The 25,557-nt window shown below is 44.3% G+C and overlaps 1 protein-coding gene across 1 annotated transcript in view; it reads left to right on the top strand.

The window, feature by feature from the left end:
* Nucleotides 1-25,557, top strand: part of Armh3 (armadillo like helical domain containing 3) — a 181,884-nt gene that overhangs the window by 43,032 nt on the left and 113,295 nt on the right. Inside the window, exons 14-19 of the mRNA XM_032892086.1 lie at nt 25-118; nt 4,831-4,932; nt 11,075-11,133; nt 14,926-14,991; nt 16,533-16,602; nt 18,184-18,244. Of these exons, the coding sequence (XP_032747977.1) occupies nt 25-118; nt 4,831-4,932; nt 11,075-11,133; nt 14,926-14,991; nt 16,533-16,602; nt 18,184-18,244 (452 nt within the window). The remainder of the gene's footprint in view (nt 1-24; nt 119-4,830; nt 4,933-11,074; nt 11,134-14,925; nt 14,992-16,532; nt 16,603-18,183; nt 18,245-25,557) is intronic.

Below are 25,557 nucleotides of genomic sequence, written 5' to 3'. Positions count from 1 at the left end.
TTACCCATCTGTGTCCTCTTTCAGAGCCATCCAGAGATGGGGTTGGTGACAACCCCTGTCAGCCCTACTCCTACAACCCCAGCCACACCACTTGGGACTACACCACCTTCCTCTGATGGTGAGGCCACCACTTGTATTATGGTATTCTTGATTAATATGATTTTAGATCTTTCTTTCTCTCTTTTTAGTGTGTTCATTATTTGAGGCAGGATTTCTCTGTGTAGCCCTGGCTGTCTGGAACTTACTGTATTGTATAGACCAGACTAGCTTCAAAATCTGAGATCTGTCTGTCTCTGCTTCCTGAGTGCTGGGATTAAAGGCGTGTGTGTGCCGCCACTCCCTGATGACTCTAGATCTTTCAGGGTTAAGCATAGTTGTGTTGAGCAAAGAATATATTTATTAATTATTTTAATTAGTCTAAGTGTGTAATTAGTGTTGGTACACATCTGTAATCCCAGATACTTAGAGGCTGAAGTAGAAGGATTGCAAGTTCAAGGCCTGCTTGGTTTACCTGGTCAACTTAAAATTTAAAAAGGGATGGGGATATAATTATGTGGTAGAATGCCTGCCCATGAATGAGCTCCAGGTTTAATCCCCAAGATGGGGAAAGAGAAGGAAAAGGAAAAAGAAAAGGAAGAATTTGTTTGAGTTTGGGGCTGGACCAAGCTCCCTCCACACCCCCTCCCCTCGTATGTAGCGGAGGGCTGTCTCGTCTGGCCTCAGTGGGAGAAGATACATCTATTCCTACAGAGACTTGATGCACCAGGGTTGGGGGATACCTAGAGGGCCACTGCCCTCTCAGAGGCATGGGGATGGGTGAAGGACTCTGAAGGGAAGAAGATGGGGGGTGGCATTTGGGATGTAAGTAAGTAAGTAAGTAAGTAAATAAAAGAAACACTTGTCACCAATGGGCCTCCCCTCAAAACAACAGCAACAACAACAACAACAACAACAACAAGAAGAAGGAAGTATGTGATGACATGCTTTAGGCTCTGAAGTTCTAGAGAAAAATTTGGAAAGATAGTCAAATGGAGTGTTTCATCTGTGTGTAAGAAACATGTGGGGGTGCAAGATGGCTTAGTAGCTAAGAGCACACACTTGTGTTACAGAGGACCTGGGTTCAGTTCCCATCACCCATACATATCAGGCAGCTCTCAACTGTTTGTAACTTTCCAGAGAATGTAACACTTTAGACCTGTAGATGGGTGCAGACACATGCACACACTTTTTTTTTTAAAGATTGATTTATTTTATGTATATGTGTAATACACTGTTGATGTCTTCAGACATACCGGAAGGGCATTGCATCCCATTACAAATGGTCGTGAGCCATCACGTGGTTGCTTGGGAATTGAACTCAGGACCTCTGGAAGAGCAGATGGTGACTCTTGACCACTGAGCCATCTCTCCAGCCCACGTGCACACACTTAAAAATACTAAAAATAAAACATTTTTTCTGTCTTCCTTCCTTCCTTCCTTCCTTCCTTCCTTCCTTCCTTCCTTCCTTCCTTCCTTCCTTCTTTCCTTTCTGAGATAGGTTTCTCTGTGTAGTCCTTGATCACCACCACCTAACTAAAAATAATTCTTAAAAGAAAAAGGAACTATTTAAAGCTACGTGTGGTAGTGTATACCTGTTATCCCAGCTGGAGGAACTAGAGGCAGGAGGATCAGTTCAAGACCAGCCTTGGCTCCGTGAAACATCTCAAAAAATTACTAGCCAGGGTTGTGGTAGTGGCACACCTTTATCAGCTCTTGGAAGGCAGAGACGGGTAGAAATCTGTGAGTTTGAGGCCAGTCTGGTCTATAGAGTGAGTGCCAGGACAGCTACGTGTATGTATATGGAGAGTTCTTATCTTAGCATACCCCAGACAGTCACACAGCCCCAGGAGCAGCATTAGCCTGGTTTGTCCTCCTTAGGTAGCTGTAGGATTCCGAAAGAGCTGAAAGTGACTGCACCACTGACCAATGCCTGTCCTTCGAGGACTCGTGGGTTGCTCGAGAGGCTCTGGGGAGATATATTATTTTATTATATAAATATATGGCCAAGGCTGTAGTCCAACGGTAGAGTGCTTGGTTGCCAGCACCTTATAAAAGTCAGCGTGGTGGCACATGACAATGGATGTGGAGGCAGGAGCATCAGAGGTTTAAGAGCATCTTCAGCTATATAGTGAGTTTGAGGCCAGCCTAGGCTTTATGAGACCCTGTCTGAAACAATTAAAAATATATATACATTAATACTTGGTGCTATTCTTCAAATGTTGAACTCGTTTTGTGTAATGAGTATGAGAAATATCCAACTTTGGGATTGGCAAGGTGGTTCAGTGAGTAAAGTCTTTGCTCTACAAGAGCCTGAATTAGATCCCTAGCTGTTGACATAAAGGCAGAGAGAGACGTTCCCTCACCTTCATGTGCATGTCATTGACACATGAGCTCAGTGACAACAGCAGCACTAATAATGGTTTTAAAATGTTAACAAATCTAACTTTGACCCTTTCCGGTTCAGTAAAATGTCCCTCTTTGCTTTTTCCAATCATAGCTAGTGCTTTGTACATAATTATCAAGTTTTTTTCCACTCCAGCACCCCCTACACCCCAAGACAGGGTTTCTCTGTATAGCCCTGGCTGTCCTGGAACTTGCTCTGTAGACCAGGCTGGCCTGGAGCTCACAGATCCATCAGCCTCTGTTTCCAGAGTGGTGAGATTAAAGGCGAGTATCGCCATTGCCCGGCTTAGCCCCTACGTGTTATATGGTGTGCATTTGTATTTTAAGGCAGTACAAGCACCAGAGAACAGCAAGGAGGTGTCATTGATAGCCAGATCTATGATAGCAAATTGGGTCTGTTTAGAATTGAAAGCCAAATTCCAAAATATCTTAATGAGAAGAAGTGTAGTGAGGACTGCCTACCCGTCTGTTTATTCAGGTCACTGGATAAGCCAATAGAAACACTGTACTTCCTCTTTAAGGATGAAGCTTGCCTGGTTACCATGGATATTCAAAGCCATATATGTGTGATTGTGAGTGTGAGTGTATATATAGCTGGGTTCCATGTGTTGTTGGGTTTGGATACTTCAGAGCACTGCCTTTCAAACTGTTGATTGTGAACACTTCACCCACACACTTGATTATGCAATGGCAGGATTTGTGCTTACCTACAACCACTGAGCCTTTAGTGTTCTAGTGGGAAGATCAGCCCACTTTCGGATGACTGTCTCTCTTGACAAAAGCTACTGGGAAGAATTATAAAGCCAACGATTAAGGGATGAAACTTGCTTAGGAAGGGGATTTTAATTTGCAAGGGATTTGATTCTGTCTTTATTTTATTCTCCCCTAACTCACTTACTTTCTGCATGGGTCCTAAGTATTATGGCCTTATTTTCAATTTTTAGTTTTTAATTATAGTGCTGCTCTGTAGCCCAGTTATATTTAAAGGGATGTCACTGGCACTATTATTTTTAAAAGCCAGCAGTTAGCTGTAACATTTGTTCACAGCTCAGACTTGACATTTGACAACTCCGCCTTGGCATGAGAGGACTTTCTGGTAAACTAAAAATACATATAGTTCTATATTTCTACTATATTATGTAAGAGAGCTTTCTAGTTATCACTCTGTGTGAGTAGGGTAACTTACTAGTTAGATAACAAAGGAATGATTATAGGTTCTAAGTTCAAAATGGCTGTGGTTTGAGGTGATAGCCTGTGCTATTAAACCATAGCATGAATTAAAACCTTTTAAGTTTGCTCGTTTGTTTTTGAGACAGGGTCTCACTCTGTAAGAAATATTTTAATGTTTCAATACAAAAATAAATTTATCTTGTATTTAGGAAAAGAGCCAAGGGTTGGACATGCTAATTTCTTTTCATACGTTTTTTGCTGTGTATTGTGGAACCATAATGTGCAGTGTTTCCCATTGTTAATAAATGTCCTGTGCATGCATTGTGATAACTCCAGAGGGATCCATAATGGTTATGAATACATATTATGACTAATACCCCAAACCTAGCCATGTGTTTATAGTTTAAAATATAGCAGAAAGCTATAGATTTTCAAATATCCCTGTGTCATCTTGAGGCTCTTTTTGTATATGTGTCTGTTTTAGACATTTAAAACACTTAACAAGCTGACTAATTCTAGTTTAAAGTCTTTGAATCTCAGGAGCTCTAAGTTAAAGCTGTTGTGGTTGGGTCAGTTCTGATCTGACATCCCCTTGTTCTCTGGGGCCATGACTCGGAGAGGGTGGGAGAGTAAGCAAAAGGATCTCCTCTTGCACACAGAGACTGGACATATAAAATTGCAATTCCAGGGTGCTAGTCAGTGATGCCCACCTGTTTTCTGTCTGATACTACGTTTCAGGTTCCCTTCCTAGGAGACGAACTGAAGGGGTGGAGTTTGAACCTAGGTCTTCCTCAGCCCCTGCTCCTTACTTCAGTGTCAGACTTGTTTTCAAGACTGAGCAAAACTTCTCTTTATTTGGAAGAGAAAACTCTTCATTTTAAGTGAGAGACTCATCAAAGTAAAGCTCACTTATGTTCAGTATAACTTTTTCCTTTAGTTAGAAATGACAATCTCTCTAAGAGGACCTTGAACTGTTGATTACTTGGGGCCAGAATGTTAGGAGAACAACTTTCTGTACTAGGCGAATGGGTAGTGTGGGGTAGGGGCTCTAGAGGCCTAGTAAGAGCAGCTGAAAGTTTTACGTAAAGCCCTGCGTCCTCTTCTGTTGTGGGGACAGCTTACTTAGTCCTTTCCTTGCCTGGTGGCACAGTGGCTGTGTGGGTAGACGTGTTAGGTGGAGTATGTTATGGGCTAAGTGTTTTATTTCTTCTGTTCCAGTTATAAGTTCCGTGGAGCTCTCACTGGACGCAGATGTACAGACCAGCAATCTCCTGATAACCTTCCTAAAGTACAGCTCAATCGTCATGCAGGACACCAAGGGTAAGACACGCCTGGGGAGCTGTGGCAGGCGGCTCGCTGCAAAGAGCGGAGGCTTTGGGGCTTTGACGGCTGAGTCTCTGGGACCTCCTGTGCAGGGCCGGACCTGCTTTCTGGGAAACAGTGGTTTCTCACTTCTGTGCGATAACTGGGTGGTTTGGGAAAACCTGAAGTTGGAGGGAAGCGCTTAAAAATAGAAAAGGAAAGCAGTTGATCCCCACAAAAATTACTAAGTCTTCTTAGCAAGGCCTGGTAAGTGGATGCAGGCTCTTCTGTGCGAGAAGTTGTGTGGGTGGGATTAACGGGTATGGGGAGATCCCTTCTGAGCCTCACCTGCATCACACTGACATTTTGCTGTGTTTGGTTTGCCTTTAAATTCCGAAGGAAATCACAAACAGCACTCTACTTCACATTTAAGTACTGTGGTGTGTATCTTTAAAAATTGAAAATATGGGGTTGGGGATTTAGCCTTCAGTGGTAGAGCGCTGGTTTCCAGGGAAGCTTAAGGTCATGTTCGTCCCCCAGCTTGGAAAAAAAGAACCAAAAAAAAAAAAAAAAAAAAATATTTTTTAGATATTTAAAAATGTCATTATACCTGAAAAAAATCAACAGCTGTTCTCTAATAGCATATTTATATTCCCATATTTAAATTTCTTGGTTTTCCTCAAGTCTTTCTTTCCTTTTTACAAAGTTGGCAGTTTCATACATTTATATAGTGAATTTGAGTAGTTTTCTAGTCAGATTTAAATTTTCTTTGTTTGTATTTGAATTTTGCGTCAGGGACTCATTCTATAGCCCTGTGTGGCCTGTCACTCACTATGTGGATAGGTTTGGCCTTGAAATCATAAAATCTACCTGCCCCTGCCTCCATTGTCATGGGATTAAAGCATGCAGAAGCATGTTGGGTCCTGATCTTTGATCTTTCTCCTCCCACTGAAGGCCTCTTCCCAACAAGTCTCCGTGTTGCTTTCTTCTTTTAAAGATTTGTTTAGGGGTTTGTTTAGCTCTGTGAAGAGTGCTTGCCTAGCAAGCTCAAGGCCCTGGGTTTGGTTCCCAGCTCTGAAAAAAAAGAAAAGAAAAAAAAAAAAGATTTGTTTATTTATGGATAGGAGTGTTTTGTCTCCATATGTGCACACCAGAAGATGGCATCAGATCCCATGGGACTATAGTTATAGAAGGTTGTAAGCCACCATAAGGGTGCTAGAAATCAGATCCAGGCCCTCTGGAGGAGGCCAGTGCTTTCAGTTGCGGAGTCATCTCTGCATACCTCCAGTCACCCCATCCCCCACCCCCCCCCCCATCCCCCATCCCCCATGTACTTCCTGTCTTCCTTTTGTGTATTTGATTTTTTTTTTTTTTTTTTTTTGGTTCTTTTTTTGGGATCTGGGGACAGAACCCAGGGCCTTGCGCTTCCTAGGCAAGCGCTCTACCACTGAGCTAAATCCCCAACGCCCTGTGTATTTGATTTATGTATGATTTTTTTTGTTTGATATTCTCTGTCTCTCTCTGTCTCTGTCTCTCTCTTTTTGTGTCTCTCTCTCTCTCTCTCTCTCTCTCTCTCCCTCTCTCTCTCTCTCTCTCTCTCTCTTTCTCTGTGCCTGCCTTAGGTCATGTTTGTGTACCACATGTTGTGATGTTGTGCAGGAGGAGCCTAAGGAGGTCAGAAGAGAGTGTTGGAGCTCCTAGAATTGAGGTTACAGACAGTTGTGAGCTGTCTGGTAGGTGCTGGACATGGAACCCAGGTGCTCTGTAGCCCCCCTCCCTCTTCCACTCCCACTCCCACCCCCCTAGTTTAATTTCAAATTTCTTGCTCAAGTGTAGACGGGAGGTTATTCTCTAGAGCACGGTCAATCCCAACAGCTATTAATTGTGAGTAGTTCCAGAGGGAAGGCTGGGGCCTCATTGGGCCTTCCATATCCATGACGAAATGTCGATGTCCAGTCTTGAGTAGGTCTTGTGCTATGGGCACAGCCTTGGTGAGTTCCTTATGTGAGTGTATGCCATATCCAGGAGGTACCTTTTGCTGCATGTCTGCCTCTCTTCTGACCCTTACATTTCACCATTCCCTCCTCTCTGATGTCTCCTGAGCTTTGGAGTGGGTGACATAGCTGCGCTGTTTAGAGACTCTACCATTATTTAACTTTGACACTTTTGTCAGTTATGGGTTCCTGCATTAACCATGGTGTCTTCATTAGGGTTTCTATTGCTGTAAAGAGACAGTGTGACCATGGCAACTCTTATAAGAAAAGTATTTAATTAGAGCTGGCTTACAGTTCAGAGATTTAGTCCATATATCGTTGTGGCAAGAATCATGGCAACATGTAGGCAGACATAGTGCTAGAAAAGGGCTTCTCATCTGGACCTGCAGGCAGCATTGGGTTGGGGGGAGACCGACAGACAGACGGACAGACAGACAGAGAGACACACAGAGAGAGAGAGACATACACAGAGAGAGACATACAGAGAGAGACAGACAGAGAGACAAAGAGAAAGAGAGACAGAGAGAGAATGAGAATAGGTCTGGTTTGACGATCTGAAACCTCAGAGCCCACTCATAGTGACACACTTCCTCCAAGAAGGCCACACCCAATCCTCAATGCCACACCTCCTATTAGAGCTACTCCATGTGTATTTTCATTCTGGTCACACCATACTCTGGACTGTTGTGATAAGAAGCTTCTCTATAAAAGCTAGATTTAGATTTAACACAAGTCTATGGGCGGGTAGAAACATGAGTGTTTTTTTCCTTTCCCCCCTCCCCTCCTCTCCCCCTTTCTCTTCCCCTCCCTTCCTTTCTCCTCCTCTCCTCTCCCTCCTCCTTTCCCCTTCTCCTTTTTCCTATCCTTTTCTTTTCTTTTCTTTCTGGGTCTCGAGTATTCCAGACTGTTCTGTCGTAGAGGCCAGCCTTGACCTCTTGATCCTCCTGTCTGTTACAATTGCCGGAGTTATATATGTATACTACCATGCCCAATGTGTTATTAGCTTATAGTCTATAAGTAACTTCATATTCCTAGATATAAAAGCCAGCTTTATTTATAGAACTGAGAATTATTAAGATTGATTGTTCTGCTGCCTTGCTTTTTTGTGAAAAGACGATATATTGTCCCTCAGGTTGTCTGGAGCTCCCTTCAGCATGGTTTGTACTTGAGAAGGCTGTTCCTTGCCAAGTGAGCAGGCTTCTGTTATGAGGGTTTTCAAGAGTTCTAGAAATGAAAGAAAGAGCAGGTTCAGGGACTCTGGAGAGAAGAGAAAACTGGTAGGCAGAGACCAGGAAGGTGAAAGGTCAATACAGGAAATGGAGACTAGCCAGAGCTAAAAGGAGCCTGGGGGAGGCGAAGCTGTGCTGTGCTCAGACATTGGGTTTGCTATTGGAGATTTCTGCCTTGAAAACAGACCTTTTCCTCTCGTCTCTTGTGATTTTCTTCCAAGGCGAAGAGCTACACACAGGGGTTAACTACATGCAGATACTCCATGTCACCTGGTCCTAACATAACAGTCCACTGGGAGCTGCTGGTGTTGTTGGCCCTTTGAGACCTGGCAGGCAAGGCTAACAAGAAAGACTCCTGTGCCTCTGAGCTTCCTGAGGCTATTGCTTCTTTATGGACATGGCCTGCTTCCTCCTTTCTCCACACATACTGCAGCAACCACAGAAGAAAGAAATTGTTGGATATGACCCAGAAAAATGAACTTTTACTTTGCTTGATATTACACAGTGAATTGAGGCTCTTAGAATGTATTTTTAGCTCTTAATAGTTTTATAAGCCTCTGTCCTGGTCACTTCCTGTTCATAAATATAAACCCAGATTAAAGACTAATTAATTAATAGTCAATATGGGTAGCCACAGGTCTGTAGAATGCAAGCAGTTTAAAAATGGCTAAGGACAAGGTTAGGCATGATGAATAGTTAATTTCAAAAATGGCTGTTTTGTGGCTTTTTTTTTTTTTTTTTCGATCTCTCTCTGTGTCTTAGCTCAAGACCTGCTGTACAAGACCTGGCTACAGGATCGAGCTATCATTGTTACTATTATCATACGTCTTATACTTTTTTCCCTGTGGTGCTGGGGATGAGATATATGGCCTTCCCCATGAAACCAGATGCCCTACCGCTAACCACAGCCCCGTCGCACATCATGATCTTAGGAGAATAGAACCAACATTTTCTTTGTCCCAAACAAAGACGCCTGTCTTTTTCTTTTGTTTGTTTTTGTCAGACAAAGTTTCTCACCTTATAGATGACTAGTCTGGACCTCACTATGTAGTCCAGGCTGGCCTTGAACTCACAGAGATCCATTTGCCTCTGCCATCCAAGTGCTGGGATTAAAGGTGTTTATTACTATGCCTGGCTCTAAGATACCTTTTAAAAAAATGTATGTATCAATCAACATCTATAAAATGCTTTCCTTCAGATTTATTTATTCAGAGTGTGTGTGTGTGTGTGTGTGTGTGTGTGTGTGTGTGTGTGTGTGTGTGTTGTGTACATGGGTGCCAGAAGAGGTTGCCAGATTCCTTGGAGGTAGAGTTACAGACTGTGTGAGCTGTCTCACATATATCTTGGGAACTGAACTTTGGTCCTCTGAAAAAAACACTCTTTTTTTTTTTAAAGATTTATTTACTATATGTAAATACACTGTAGCTGTCTTCAGACACACCAGAAGAGGGCATCGGATCCCATTACAGATGGTTGTGAGTCACCGTGTGGTTGCTGGGAATTGAACTCAGGACCTCTAGAAGAGCAGTCAGTGCTCTTTTTTTTTCCCTCCATCTTTATTAAATTGGGTATTTCTTATTTACATTTCAATTGTTATTCCCTTTCCCGGTTTCCAGGTCAACATCCCCCTAACCCCTCCTCTTCTATATCCTCCCCATCCTCCCCCCATTACCACCCTCCCCCCAACAATCACATTCACTGGGGGTTCAGTCTTGGCAGGACCAAGGGCTTCCCCTTCTACTGGTGCTCTTACTAGGATATTCAATGCTACCTATGAGGTCGGAGCCCAGGGTCAGTCCATGTATAGTCTTTGGGTAGTGGCTTAGTCCCTGGAAGCTCTGGTTGGTTGGCATTGTTGTTCATATGGGGCCTCGAGCCCCTTCAACTCTTTCAGTCCTTTCTCTGATTCCTTCAACGGGGGTCCCGTTCTCAGTTCAGTGGTTTGCTGCTGGCAGTCGCCTATGTATTTGCCGTATTCTGGCTGTGGCAGTTGGTGCTCTTAACCGCTGAGCCATCTCTCCATCCCGTTGCTACCTACTCAGCTTTTAAAAACGTATTTTATTATGTTGTTGAAGTCATCTCCTCAGTCATTCCTTTCTCTTCATTCTCTGGGATTTTATGTTTTTATTCTACTTTTAAGGCTTTTTAAAAATCCTTGGTAGTGGTGTCTTTGGTGTTGTTACCTTAAAGAGAAATATGCTTGATCTTTAAAATAGGTTTAAGGTTGGGGAGCACAGTTCGGTCGTGGAGCTCTTGCCTAGCACATGTAGTGCCCCCAGCACTGGAAGAAAAGTCAAGGGCATGGCCATAGGAATGGGTACAAGGCCTACATCCTAGGCAGATATGTTACAAGCTACCAGGATTTAAAAAAAAAAATTGTGGCAATTCCTTTGCCTAGGAGGGAAGCAAGATGTCAGTACCATCTGGTTTTGATTCATGTGTGTATGTGTGTTTTAACTGTCTACAGTTGTAATGCGTGATGGGGGGTGTGTGTGTGTGTGTGTGTGTGTGAGAGAGAGAGAGAGAGAGAGAGAGAGAGGAGAGAGAGAGAGAGAGAGAGAGAGAGAGAGATTGAGATTGAGATTGAGATTGAGATTCCCTCGGCACCATCCACCTTTTTTTGAGACAGGTTTCTTACCTGCTGAGAGCTCACCAGTAGGTAGGGCTGCCTAGCTAGTGATCATCAGGGATCCTGTTTCTCTCTTCTCAGAGCTGAGCTACAAGTGTGTATTGCAGGGGTTTTACGTAAAACGGAATTGAAATCCACATGCTTGCAAGACATGCACTTCTGTGACTGAACTGTCTCCCCAGCCCTTCACTCTTGGCTTTGTGGGATGAGAACACACGCATGTTCCGTTTTGTGGTGTGTGCCTCTGTTCTCTCTGGGCGTGTGGTTTGGACTATGGACAAAGAAGAGTTTTGTTGTTTTCTTTACAGATGAACACAGGCTTCACAGTGGCAAGCTCTGTCTGATCATCCTCACGTGTATCGCAGAGGTAGGTCCTGCTGTGAGTGCTGGGTGTGAGCTGATGTCTCCCGGATAGAGTGCTCCTTTCTGCCCACCCACTTCTCTTCCGTGACTGGAAGGTTTTTTGTGTTGTCCACCACTCTGCCCTCCTCCTCTGGCGCACTCTGTGGACTCAGTTAGCATCCATTAGATGGATTCCTAGTGAACCTCGAGGTGCCTGAAATGTAGCTCAGCCGAACAGTGCTTGCCGAGCAGTCACAGAGCTCTGGCCTTGACTCCCGGCACCATATGAAAGCCTGGCATGTCTCTGGAGAAGGAGGCAGGAAGATTAGAATTTTAAGGCTTTCCTTGCTGTAATAGTGAGTTTGTGGTACCTGGGAATACGTGAGATTCCATTTAAAATAAAGCACAACTGGCACAGTAACTGTGGTGGTTGAGAACAGGATGGTATTCCATCTACCATCTTTTTTAAGAGAGAGGTCTGTTATATTCCAGGCTGCCACAAGCTTCCTATGTGGTTTTGGATGACCTTGAACTTCTGACCTTTTGTCTCTACCCCCCTGTGCATTAGACTTACAGGTACACAGCATACCACCACGCATGGTTTTATGTGGTGGTGGGACTGCTTTATGCTTGCTGCACAAGACTATGCCATCTGAGCTACAACCCCATCTGTATTCTGGCATTTAACAGTTCTAACCAAAAGGTTTAAAATGTTCTAAAAACCAGTCATTTCCCTTTGGAGCTGCCCATGTTGTATCTTGTATTTAGTGAATTAAAAAAGAGCTGAGGTATCTTGGGGATAGAGGAGTAGAAGAGAAACAGGAATTCTCCTGTTGTATTTTGGTGGTAAGTAAGACCCGAAGGAGGAAGACATGTGGATGAATTACATTTCTGTAACCAAATTCCAAATAAGCAGCAGTTTACATGTGGGGACATGGTTCCCCTGGTAAAGGCACTTGCTACCAAGTCTGATGGCGTGAGTTTGATCCTGGCTTCCAGATGATGGAAGGAGAGAACTGACTGGTTCTTGCAAGCTGTTCCGTGACCTCCACATGTGCACCTGTGCACTTATTCACACACAATAGTATCATTTTTTAACAAAGGGGCTTCGGTTTTCTTTACTCGGTTTAAGTGGTGCAGTCTATTGCTGAGGGAAGACACGGCTGTGGGCCATGACTCTGGAGCCTGAGGCGTCTTGTTCACAGTGTAGCTGCTGTCCTCGGAAGCAGAGCTGAGTGCTGGTGTCTATCAGTTAGATGCAGTGAGAAGTTTGGTTTCTTTAAAAACACAGAGATATTATAAGCATATGTTTTTATTTTAATTTCAGGTGTGGGATTTGGGCTACCTCAAATTGTCCACAGCAGCTGACTATGATTTGCCTCATGTGGTAGCAGGGGCATGATAGCGACAGCTGCAGACAGTTTCTGCAAGTGTGTGATGTTTGAATTCTGGGGACTCTGCTAGGGCCCCATGAGGCATGTGGGTTGTTGGTCGGTGGTTGCTGTTGGTTGTGGTTTGTTAAGTAGTTTGTAAAGAAGAAACAATGAGAAGAAATTAGATATCCTGACATCGAAGACCAAATTTGCCCCAAGGACACCCCTAATCATCAGGAAGTCATCATCTAAGAACAATGACATCCCCTTTCCCTCTGTCCTTTTTTCTCTCCTGTCTAGTGTTAGGGGGTTGAAAGGGTGGAAGAAAAAAAGGACCCACAAAGTAGCCAAAAGTCTGGCTACATTTAGGCATTCTCCCTTTTCTCTTTTTCTTCATTTTGAGTCCTTAGCCCATAGAGACACAATTAGGATGGATCTTTAATTCCTTAATTTAATCTCTTGGAAGACACCCTCTTAGATATACATGGAGGATGCCTTAGCAGAGATTTGAAAACTATTCAGATCGTCTGCGAAGCTTACCTATGGCAACTGCTGCTTCCCTGTGAGAAGGCTGGGCCAGCTAGACTCACATTTGTTGTCAGTGGTGACCCCCGGCCCCACCCAGCCTGATGGAGCTTGAGCAACATGTAGAGCCTCAGCCTCTGCTTTCAGAACTCCCTGTCCTTGTTGTTGGTTTTTTGAGACAATAGTCAAGGTAATCCACAGGGTGTAGCGGTCTCTCACTGGCTTCCTTTCTGTGTTCTCTTGGGAAGATGAGCTCTTTTCACAAGGCCAGGGGAGGCCAGGTCTGGACGAACTGCTTATTAACAGTGGGCCTTGTGTAATTGCTTTTCAAAAATCTTTTAAAGAAAATCTTTGAAGGAGTTGTTTTCACAAATGGTAACAGTTCTGGTAATGGGCGTCTGTAGGCATGTCAGATCTCAGGACGGTGTTGGGAAAGGGACAGTGGATGCTTATTTCCAATCCACTGTGGTGAGATTTGATTTTTCCATCAGTCTTTAAAAGCCAGGGAGAGATGGGGTCTTGCCTGCTTCTACGCTGCCAGCATAGCAGTTGTTTCCTGTTGTGCTGAGCTCGTTCCCAGCAGAGCGCAGGCCTGCCTTATTCCAAAGCCTCATGTGGCTCTTGCACATGCATGGTCTTGCCCCTGTGAGAGCCTCCAAGCTGTCACAAGCTGTCACAAACACAGCTGACTCCTTGCGCAGATGGAAAGGAAGAGAGAATAGGAAGTCAGATTCCTCTCAGCATTTGTCTCAAATCCCTGGATTTTAATCTTTATTGTATTTAATTTTCTCGGAGATCTTTGACCAGCTAAAGACATGCTGGGAAACTATACTCATTTTCATGGCTTAGGCGAGGGGTTGAGAGAAAGGCTCTAGACTTACACTTCAGCTCTCCAGCTGATCCTGAAAGTGGTTCTCGAAGGTCCAAGAGTTTGGTCTGAGGTTATATTTCAGTTGGCTAAGCACTCGGTTCAGTCTATCTCTGCAGGAACTATGCCTGTACTCCCAGCAGTCAGAGGTGGAGGTGAGGCAGGAGGGTCAGAAGTTCAAGGCTGTTCTTAGCTTCATAGGGAGTTGGAGGCCAGCCTAGGCTGGAGGGCACCTTGTTTTAGAGCTTGGGGAAGGAGGGAGGAAGGATTTGTAGGATGTCACAGCCTGCTTGCCTGCCTGCCTTTCTTCCTGCCTTTCAGCTGGTTGGTGCTGGGTACCTTAACCCCAGCACTCAGGAGGCAGAGGCAGGTGGATTTCTGTGAATTTGAGGCCAATCTGGTCTATGCAGTGAGTTCCAGGACCTCCAGGGCTACACAGTGAAACCTTGTCTCAAAAAACCAAAACCAAACCAAGCCAAACCAACCAAAACAAAACAAATCAAACCAAACCAAAAACCAAAACAAAACAAAAAACCAAATCCCACCCTCATTAAATTTTCCTTCTTCCTTTGTCGCTCCCTCCCCACCTCCATCCCGTCTTTCTTCTGTCTTTTAAAGTGTGCTTGCTTATTTATGAGTGGATGCACGTGCATTTGTGTCTTGGCTCACACATGGAGGTCAGAGGGCAGCTTCGGGTTGCAGCGCTGTGGGTTGCAGGAGCAAACTCAATCCGTTCGTCAACGTGGTGGAGGCGTCTACCCACTGAGCGAGCATCTCACCGCCCCTCTCATCCTGTCTTTCTCGGTCTTTCTGTTTTTATTTTTATTGTGTTTTTGTCTTTCCTCAGAGTCTCATATAGCCTCCATTAGGATTAAATTGACTGTATAGCAGGATGACCTCAAATTCCCGGTCCTCCTGTGTCCTAAATGCTGAAGACTGGGCATGTGCCACCATGCCCAGTTGAGTTTCTTAAATGTAGTCACCACATCCTGCCTTTTCTGTTTCTGTCAGGATCAGTATGCCAATGCCTTTGCCTTTTCTGTTTTGTCAGGATCAGTATGCCAATGCCTTTTTACATGATGACAACATGAACTTCCGAGTAAACCTACACAGAATGGTAGGTGCGACTGTACATTTACTTCTCATGTGTTGGATGAGTTAGGATGCTTCTTTCAGAACAAATGTCGCTGGATAATTGTGCTTAAAGGGCTCAGGGCACGATTGCTTTCCAACAGACCTCTCTGCCCTTTAGGGTGCTTTTGTTTGTCATGGAGCTGTGTTTTTGCTCACCTGGGGACAGAAAGATCTACAGCCAGATGGCGATTATCGTAATACTGGGCAGTAGAGGGACATGGATTCCCAAAAGGTCTCATGTCAATGTGGCACGGTGTGAGCATGGAGGTCAGAGCACAGCCCGCAGGAGTGGCCTTAGTCCTCTCCCTGTATCACACAGGTCCCAGAACTCAGGCTTGGCAACAAGTGCCTTAAACTGCCAAGCCATCTTTTTAAGCCCTGTCTCTCCAGACACTGAGTTCTCTGTAGCCAAAGCTGGCCTTCAACTCCTGAGTCTCTTGCTTCTGACTTCTTATGCTAGAAGTACAGGTGTCCATCCATCGTGCCCAGCCATGTAGCATGACTTTTATTCTACAAGACTATGGTCTGCTTCGATTCATTCACCTGAGAGGCGGAGTGTGGAGGAATCAGAATAGGGAAGATGAAGCTCAGACTGGAGTGTGTTAAAACATGTTACGACACGGTTTAGATTCGAAATTTAGCTCTCCTCCCTACCCCCCGCCCCAGTGCTACAGTTGCTGCCACCACTCCTTCCTTCTCTTTTTATTTATTTTTTACTTTTTAAATTTTTTTAAAAATTTTATATGTATGGGTGTTTTGCTTATATGTATGTCTCTGTACCACTTAAGTGCCTGGTGCCTGAGGAAGCCAGAAAAAGCATTTCAGATCCCTAGGAACTGGAGTTACAGACAGTTGTGAGCTGTCATGTGGGTGCTCGTAATTAAACCCAGGTCATCTGGAAGAGCAGCCAGTGCTGCGCCATCTTTCTAGGCCCTGTCCTCTTTTATGTATCTGAGCAGGTACATATGGTAGTCAGAGCCTTCGGTGTTGCTCCCACGCACTGTCCACTTCTTTTTGAGACAGGGCTCTGGTCTGGAGCTGGCCGGAGACTCCTAGAAATCTGCCTGACTCTACCAACCCAGCATCGGGATTACACACGAGTGGCTTTCTGTGGCTTCTGGATGCCTTGTGCTTGGCTTTACCAACTGAAGCATTTCTCCAGCACCTCCTCTTTTTCTTACTTATTTTTATTATTATAGAAAAGTACCATTGTACCTTGTTTGCTGTTAACAATGCACAGTATAGATAAATGAAATTAATAACAGTTGTCCTATTGTAGTGTTTCCTTTGGGACGTGCTGTAATTTGTGTTTTTGTCATACACCTTTCATTGATAACTCAGAAGCATTTTCCTGTGCCTGTCCTGCTTGCTCCCTCCTGCACCCCACTAGAAAGAGAAAGACAAGGTGGATGCCTTGGAGTAAATCTCTGTAGTGGTCATTTTATTTGCATGAGAAACATAAGTCATTGGATTCTAGTTCTAGCATCTGCTAATTCCCTCTTTTCTGTGCGTGCATTTTTAAAGCCTATGAGACACAGGAAGAAGGCTGCTGACAAGAATCTTCCCTGCCGTCCCCTGGTGTGCGCAGTCCTGGGTGAGTGAGCAGTCAGAATGGCACTGGTGATTTTCATGGTGAAGCTTTTGGTTGTCGTGCCTTTTCCTCAGCATTGTTACAGAAGAAGCTCTGTTTCTTGTGTTCTGTAAATCACCTCAATGACTAGAGTGCTCAGTAAAAGGTGCTGCTGCTCAAAAACAAAACAAACAACAAACCCAAACAACCTCCCTGGGACAGGACAAAAATGAGTATGTGTTACTCGTCACCAAGATTTCAAATTCTTACTTCTCTTTCGTGGTCTGCAGTGATGTGTTTAAAGGTCAGAAGCTTTACAAGTTGAGATTCAAACATGGAAAACTTCCCTGAGTAAGTTGAGATGGGGCTGACAGAGCTGGTAGGTAGGGTCTTATATCATCCTCTTTGTTCAGAAATCTGCATTGTGCACTTTTTTTTTCTTCTTTTATCTCTGTAGCTTTGGCTGCTCTGGAACTTGCCTTGTAGACCAGTCTGGGCTCAAATTCTTAGAGATCCCCCTGCCTCTGTCTTTCAAGCACTGGGACTAGAGGCGTGCGCTATCACCCCTGACTGTTAGAGAAGCTCCTGATCTCACTTGCACTTGGGTGGTCCACCTCAGTTCCTGGATCTGCCTGATCTTAGAAACTGTGTGTGTGTGTGTGTGTGTGTGTGTGTGTGTGTGTGTGTGTGTGTGTGTGTGTATATATATATATATATATATATATATATATATATATATAGAGAGAGAGAGAGAGAGAGAGAGAGAGAAAGAGCGAGCACCTCTATTGGCCCAGAGCTTCACGCTGATTTCAATGAGTTTCTGTCAATCAGCAGGATAGTGAACTGGGACAGATTGACAGACAGCTTTAGAGCTGAGCCTCTGCCTGTGTGAATGGGTTCCAAATACTTTCATCTCTAGTCTCAGATTTCCTGTAGGCATTTGTATTTGTGTTATGTGTGGAATGAGATATGCGTACAAACGGGGTTGGGGATTTAGCTCAGTGGTAGAGCACTTGCCTAGGAAGCGCAAGGCCCTGGGTTCGGTCCCCAGCTCCGAAAAAAAAAAAGAAAAAAAAAAAAAAGAGATATGCGTACAATGAAATTTCCCTTGTATCCACACTTTTTAAAAATGATTTGTTTTATTTCATGTGCTTTGGTGTTTTGCCTGCATGTATGTCTGGGCAAGGTTGGCAGATCCTCTGGAACTAGACTTCTAGACAGTTACCAGCTGCCATGTGGGTGCTGGGAATTGAACTGGGGTTCTCAGTTCTCAGAGCCATCTCTCCAGCCCCTCCCTTGACTCTAAATGTATTGGCAGGTCTTTCTAGACATAGGAGAGTAAGATCTTTATCTTGTTAACCTAGAAGAGAGTGAACGATTTTACTGAAATGTAATAGTGACTGAAGCTTTTTGCTTGTTAATTTCCAAGTGGCAAGTGTTTAAATAGTGGCATAGAAAATAAGTTCTTACAGATAGATGTCAGCAGGGGATGTCACTCAGTGTGAGCAGAAGGCACACAGTTTTGAGGAGCTTTTTTCCCCAAACTCAATGGTAAGGAGTGAATTTTATTGTGTTTGATAAAAATTTTCTCCTTTCTCTTTTTAGACCTGATGGTGGAGTTCATTGTAACGCACATGATGAAGGAATTCCCTATGGATCTCTATGTGTAAGCACCATGGCTCATTTTATATGTGCAGATTTATTTTAAAGAATCAAGTGATAGAAAATGTTTGTTCTGTGTTTACTTCAAGAAAAACTCACTGGGCGGAGAGGTGGTTCAGTGGTTAGGAGTGCATACTGCCTGTGCAGGGGACCAGAGTTCAGTGTCCAGCACCATGGCATGTGGTTCACAATAGCCTGTAAGTCTGGTTCCAGGGTGACTGACACCTCTAGCCTTTGTGGGAACCCACACTCATGTGCATATACCTACATAAAACAGATCTTTACGAAAGAAAATCAAGATTCTTTAAAAAAGGAAGGAAACATTTATGTGTGAAGAAATACCAAGAAATGTTGTGTTTGTTGTTTTGTTTTGGAAGGGAGAAAGTACAAGCCAGAGTTTGGGTTTTGCGTATCTCTCCGATCTCTTTTTTTTTTTTTTTTTTGGTTCTTTTTTTTTCGGAGCTGGGGACCGACCGATCTCACTTTTAAGCTTACTGCATGGAGGTCTAGGTAGATGCCTGGAAGCAGATCAGGAGGCTCTTGCACTATAAAGATGTATAAAGCTGGCATTCATCCGCTCTCTATGCTAGTATCAAGCAGTCACTAATGTTTAGAGAGTAGGTAGAGGTCAGCAGAGACCTTTTGGTCTGTTCTTCGTCTATACTGTCTTGATATCCCACACCCTTGTCAGGTAGGTTTATGTCGCCAATGGCCGTGCTAAACTCCTAAGGAGATGTGATTGTCCATCACAGTTGTTTCCATGAGGCGTGCGAGGCCACTGAAGTTTTCTTGGGGTTCAGGTAGGCCACTTAACTATATTTTTCTTTCTTCAGAAGCAGCTCAGGAGGGGTGGATTGGTACAGGCCTGCGATCCTAACACTTGGGATGGGGGCAGGACAAGTTCACGGCCATTCTTAGGTACAGGGCGATTTTGAGGCAAAGCTGAGTTATTGGAAACCTTGTACACACATAAACACACACACACACACACACACACACACACACACACACACACACACACACACACACACCTCAGTTAAGTCTGACAATGGAATTGATGCCTTCCTGTTTCCGTCTGAGAGCGTCATTGGTGTGCTAACTTGGCACACTACCCCGGTGTCAGGGATGTGGGTGTGCCCAGGACTTCACAGAGCAGACCACCAGATTTCAGATTGCTTACAGGCTGAATGTTATGGTTTCCTGGGTCTAGTGTAATAATAGTGAATTTTACTTTTGGATTAGTAAGTTAGTTTGCCATACTTTTTGGGTTTAGATGTCTGATGCTTGATTTTAACTCAAAGGCAATGAAACTACTTTTTATAAAACTTAGCAGATGAATTTCAGCTTATTTTAGATGGAGTCTGTGAACACCAACCAGTACCTTAGGGATTAAATATATTTTTAGTATAGACTTTCTGACTTCTTTTTCTTCTTTTCATTTCTCCTTTATTGTTTTTAAATTTTTTCCTTCCTTCCTTCCTTCCTTCCTTCCTTCCTTCCTTCCTTTCTTCCTTCTTTCCTTCCTTCCTTCCTTCCTTCCTTCCTTCCTTCCTTCCTTCCTTCCTTAAGACAGGGTCTTGCTATGTAGTGCTGGCTGTCTTTGAACTCACTCTGTAGACAAGGCTGGCTTTGAACTCACAGAGATCCGCCTGCCTCTGCCTCTCAAGTGCTGGGATTAAAGGCCTGCACCACCACTGCCAACTCTGTTTATTATTACTTTTTATGTGCATGATTTCCTACCATGTAGGCCCCTGGGATTGAACTCAGTTGTCAGGCTTGGTGGCAAATGTCTTTTTCCTCTGAGCCATCTGTCCAACCCCCTACCATATATTTTTAAAAAATTGTTATTGTGCTGTTGTTTGAATCAGAGTCTTGCTGTTTAGCTCAAGTTAACCTGGAACTTGCTATGTAAACCAGGCTACCTTCTAACTGGTGATCCTTCTGCTTCAGCCTTAAGTACTAGGATTACAGGCGTGGATCACAATCCCGGGTATATTCTAATTTAAAATATCCGCTTTATAGGATAGGGGGCTTATGTCCAGGAAACCGGGAAAGGGAATAACATTTGAAATGTAAATTTAAAAAATCCAATTAAAAAATATTCAATAAAAAAATCTAAACAAAACAAAACAAAACAAAACAAAAACAAGCTAGGCATGATGGTGCATTATTCCAGTCCCCCACCTCGGTTTGTTTTTAAAATGGGTTCCAAGCTAGGATGGTCTTGAATCCTCTATGTAGATAAGAATGGCTTTTACTTTTTTTTTCTGTTTCTATCTCCCAAGTGCTGTGATTACAGGCGTGCTCCATCCTGCTAGCCCAAAACACGTGTTTTGTTTTTGTTTTTGTTTTTGTTTTTGTTTTGTGTTGCCCAGGCTGTCCTGAAACTCCATAGACCAGGCTAACCTCAAACTCAGTGATGTATCTGTCTCTCTGCTTCCTGAGTGCTAGGATTAAAGGTGGGCACCACCAGACCTAACTCTAAATTTTTTCCTATAAATGTTGAGCTGTCAGTGTCCTTCACAAATGCATTATTAGTGTACCAAAGTACTCTAGAACCTAGTAGTTTAAGATCAATATTCATAATTTTATATTTTCTGTGGAAACGTTCGCCTGGATATTTTTAACCTGAGACCTCTCATGGGTCGATAATTTATTTCTTTCAGACTGATTCTCATGTGTCACAGGCTGGCATTGGCTATGGATCTAAGGCCAACCCTGAGCTCCTGGTCTTTTGCTTCTATGTGCAGAATGCTGGGATCACACATGCTACCAGGCTTGGTTTTATGTAGTGCTAGGGATGGGCCCAGGCCTTTGTGCACAGAGGCAGACCCTCTACCAACTGACCCTGCCCTGGGCTGGAGCTTGCTGTATAGCCCAGGCGCGCCAATCTGCCTCAGCTGTACTGGGCTCAGAAGGCTGTGGGAAAAAGTGCTAGGTGGGGCTGAAGCTCAGTGAAGTCCTGGGGCTAGAGGACTTGCTTTGGTGTTCATGTAATAGCTGTTGGTAAGCCTTGGTTTTTTAATGATGTTTTTCGTGTGTGTGTGTGTGTGTGTGTGTGTGTGTGTGTGTGTGTGGACTGTTTGGGGCATCAAACTTAGTATCTCAGACTCGGTGGCAGGCATTTTTACTTGTTGAGCCATCTTGCTGGTACAATCCTGTTCTTCCCCTGACTCTCTGTTTAGGTTGTTTACATGCAGTTAGCTTTCCTCACAGCGAGTAATCCAATAGAGAAAGGAGGAGTGTGGAGCCCGAGATGGGAGATGCAGTGTCTGTTATAACTGAATACCAGGTGTTCTGCATTTCTTTCGGTCACATGGATATAATGTGGGAAGGATTATGCCAGGGTGCTATTGTTTGATTGTCTCTTCCAAATCCTATGTTGGAAATTAATCTCCAGGACACAGTGTAGGGATATGGGCCCTAATGAGAGGCATTTAGATCATGAAGACACCACTCATGAGTGGATTAGTATCAACTAAAAAAGGGCTAGAGGTTGTGACCCCAGTTTCTCACACCCTCTCTTCGTTCCCTACACATCTCCAGCCCTTTGCACACGTTTGTGTGCACAGCTGTGTGCGAGCTTACCGTCCTTTTTCCTTCCATCTTCCACTGTGAATGGTGCGTGGAAGATTCCCCTTCTTAAATGCGAGCACTCTGACCCTGGACTCTACAAGGAACACATTTCCTTATAAATTGTTTTATTTGTGACAAAGAATTGTGAGTTCTGGGGGGCTAGGATTGCCAGTAATCGTATGGCAAACTGGTACCTCAGCTTCGTGGCTAGTGAGTTGTATGAGCAAGATTCAAATTCATTTCTCCTGATCTTAGTTTGCACTCTCAGCTTTTTTTTTTTTTTTTTTTTTTGGTGATAAGGAACAATGGAAAGATACAGAGTGACCATGTTGATAGAACCCCAGAATAGGTTCCTTCCATTTCACCTAATCCATGAAAAGACCTTGGGAGTTTTCTATGTGGATGAGTAGGAAAGAGCATTCCAGGTAAGGATCGGCACACAGTTCAGGATTGCAGTAGCTTCTCAGCGCAGTGTTTGGAGAGGAGTAGATGGGCTTGGATGGTTAGAGAGCAGGGTACAGGAGGAAAGGTGAGAGTGGAAGGAAAGATTGCCTGAGAGAACGTGGACAGTGGAAGAGTGCTTGAACGGACCTATGCTTACACCCATAGAGTTAAAGGACACCGTGTCTGCCCACCCAACCTTTTACCTGGACTACAGTGGCTGTTCTTGACCCACTCTCCACGCTAACCTGTGCTTATTCCTTCCACAGTTAGGAATACCTGTGCCCCAGGAAGTCTTCTCCATGACTTTGCTTTCTCTGCAGTTTGCCTTTTCTCCACCTGCTTCCTCCTTGAGTGTACTGACGTTAAGAGTGGTGAAGATGATGAGAAGAAGCTTAGGCAGAAGGAAACCCACCCTCGTGTGGATTTACTTTCTCCAAGCCTGTATCCATGGATATGGTCCAGATTTTCCTTCCCCCTACTTCATTTCCTTTTTCAGTTTGGTATTTGGAGCATCAAGTCCTTTTTAGGTGAACGTGTCTGCTCCCGGCTGGGCGGCAGGCCAGGCTGCTGCTCCCACTTCTCATTATGTATGGCCTCTCAGCAGCGTGCGGCCAAGGAGGAGCTGAAAGCAAAACGAATTCTTACCATTTTAGACAAGTTTATAATCCTCATGGTGAAGTGTGAAGAAATATGGAGTACAGAATCTGGGTCAGCAGTGGGCAAGCTTCTTTGTGTGAGCGCTGTATGTACTGAGTGATGGGGAAAGCTGCTTGTCCAAGGGGAGACAGTCTCACTGCGAGCAGGAAGTGGTAGGAGAAAACCCCAAGCTAACCAAGCAACCAGCCCTTGGTCTGCTGTGTTCTTGTCACTCCTCTGCTTACCACAGCATTGGAGAGGGAGGAGAAAGGAATCCAGGAAAAGAAACTCTTCCAAATTCCTCTTAGATGGAAAACTCAAGCCTACCCCACTTCTTTTTTGAGACAGGGTCTACAAAAGATGCAGGAGAAAGGGAAAATCAGGAGAAGGCAGGGCTGTCTTTTCTTAGAATAGGAAACCACTGTGTGCATGAGAGAGCTACCCCAAGAAGCAGTAAATCTGGAGTCATTCTGCCAGTGTGTATTTTTAAGGATGTAACAGTTGTTAAATTTGTTTTTGTTTCTTTTCTTTTTTAGACAGTCTTGTAATGTAACCCAGGCTGGCCTCAAACTGTCCAGCTTCCTGCCTCAGCTTTCTGAGTGCTGGGATCATAATGTACTTTGTGTCCCTTGGCACCTGCCACTTGTTAAAAATATCATTGTGCTTGGTACCATTATAGTGTGAGTCATTGTGAGCACAAGGCTGACAGAGCACCTGTTGGGTGACTGGAGACAGCGAGAGAGCCTAGGAGCAGAGCTGGAGTGAGGTGTGCACCCCGTAAGTAAGGCAGAGAGCAGCAGGGGCATGGCTAGGCGCTGAGGAAGCATCTCAGCAAGGAGCTACCCTGGAGTAGCTCAGCGCCATCACTGTCCACAACAGCTAAGGTGTGTGTTTGCCAAGGACCAGCCCACATGGGTGGTCTCAGACAGGTGGCATCCAGCTATCCTTGTTGGCTGCAACATGGCTTTAGCAGCTGGGACCTAATCACTGTAAGTTCTAGGGAGAAATCGATAGAAGCTTTACAGGTTGGGTAATTTTTTAGACTAATTTTTTAAGATTGACTCAAATGAGTTGGCAGATGCCAGCCACACCAAATGAGACCGTGCCATCATCTCTAGAAAACAAGGAAATGACTTAGAAACCGGAAGGATACTTTATTTGAAATTTGTATCACTTGGTAGGCAGTTTCAGTACAGGTTAGATTTTTTTTTTTCTTGAGGGTAAGAGAAAAATATTTAAAATTTGTTGTGTATATTAATTTATGTTTTACCCTTTATTTTTTGTGATTGCTAACTCTTTTATGTTGGTGTGTGTGTGTGTGTGTGTGTGTGTGTGTGTGTGTGTGTGTGTGTTGTTATGGTGAACATAAAAAAATCAGCCATTCATGTAAGAAGTTGGTTCTCTTGCCTTGTTGAGGCAGAATGTCTCTTATTGTTTCTGCTGTACTGTACTTGAGGCTTACTGGCTCGCCAGGCTCTGGGTGATTCTGTCTTCTCCTCATAGCAGCTTGTGTTCATGTGTGCCATTGCATCCAGGGTTTCTCTCCTGGGTCCAGGGTTGAAGCTCCGGTTACCAGGCCTGTGTGAGAAGATCTGCTGAGCCACCTCCCTTGGCTGATGGCTTGTCGTCTTGAGACGGAAGTCTCGCAGTGTAGCTTTGGACAGTGTAATATTTTCTTGTAAAAACATTTTATTTTATGTGTTTCACTTGCATGTATGTGCACTTAGTGCCCAAGAAGGCCAGAAGGGGGAATTGGACCTCTGGGAACTCGAGTTAGAAATGAATGTAGCTGCCATGTGGTTGCTGGGATTTAAACCTGAATCTGCTGAAACATCTCTTTAGTCCCACGCCTAGTGCTTTCTGTGTAGTCCAGGCTGGCCTTGTTTTCTCGTCAGTCCTCCTTCAGGCTGGGATTACTGGCATGTGCCACCATAGCTGGCTTAACTCTGGCCGTCAGTCTACATACGGAGTGAGCAAGCACACTCGAATGTGTGTGTCTTTGCTGTGTCCTTTAGCCTGTCTCTGGCTCTCACCTCTCAGGGAGGTGGGTTAGTGTTCTTTCTGTTTGTTTTCACCTTCGATAGAGGCCCCTAAGAGTAGCTACCCTTAAGGTAGCTTATTCAGTAGCAGATTGGTACCGACTGGGCAGTGCAGTTGGTGTCTCAGGCATCCTTGCCTTATATTAAGGGCACAGGACCTGAGTCTCAACTCTACCTCAGGAAGTATCCTCTACTTGAAGCTGCCATTCAGTTGAAGTGGCCTTGAATATATTGAAAGCTTCTGTAAATCAAAGGAGATGGGCAAGGGCCACTTCCTGCAGTGCTGTTTTGCCTTGCTTATTTGGTTCTCCTGCTTTCACTTTCTCTCTGTGGAACAGTTCTCACAGAAAGAAACTTTTCAATTTGCTTAAAACCAATGGGTTACCTGGCACCAATGTGCTAAGAACCTTAGAACATAAGCACAGCAGGATTTAAGTAGCAGTTCAACCAGTGTTTGGTGAATGGGTGATACAAAGCACTGGCCTGAGCTGGGACAGTGGCCTGTACCTATAACCCCAGGTTTAGGAAAGGTGAAGGCCAGCCTGGGCCATGAGCAGACCCTCCTGCAGCAATCAGATAAAAACATGACGTCACTTGAAGCAGCCTGGGGACTTCCCCTAAT

This window comes from Rattus rattus, chromosome 2 (genome assembly GCF_011064425.1).
Source record: "Rattus rattus isolate New Zealand chromosome 2, Rrattus_CSIRO_v1, whole genome shotgun sequence".
NCBI classification, from domain to species: Eukaryota; Metazoa; Chordata; class Mammalia; order Rodentia; family Muridae; genus Rattus; species Rattus rattus.
Note: the sequence above shows the minus strand (reverse complement) of the source record. Positions and strands in the feature narration are given on the sequence as shown.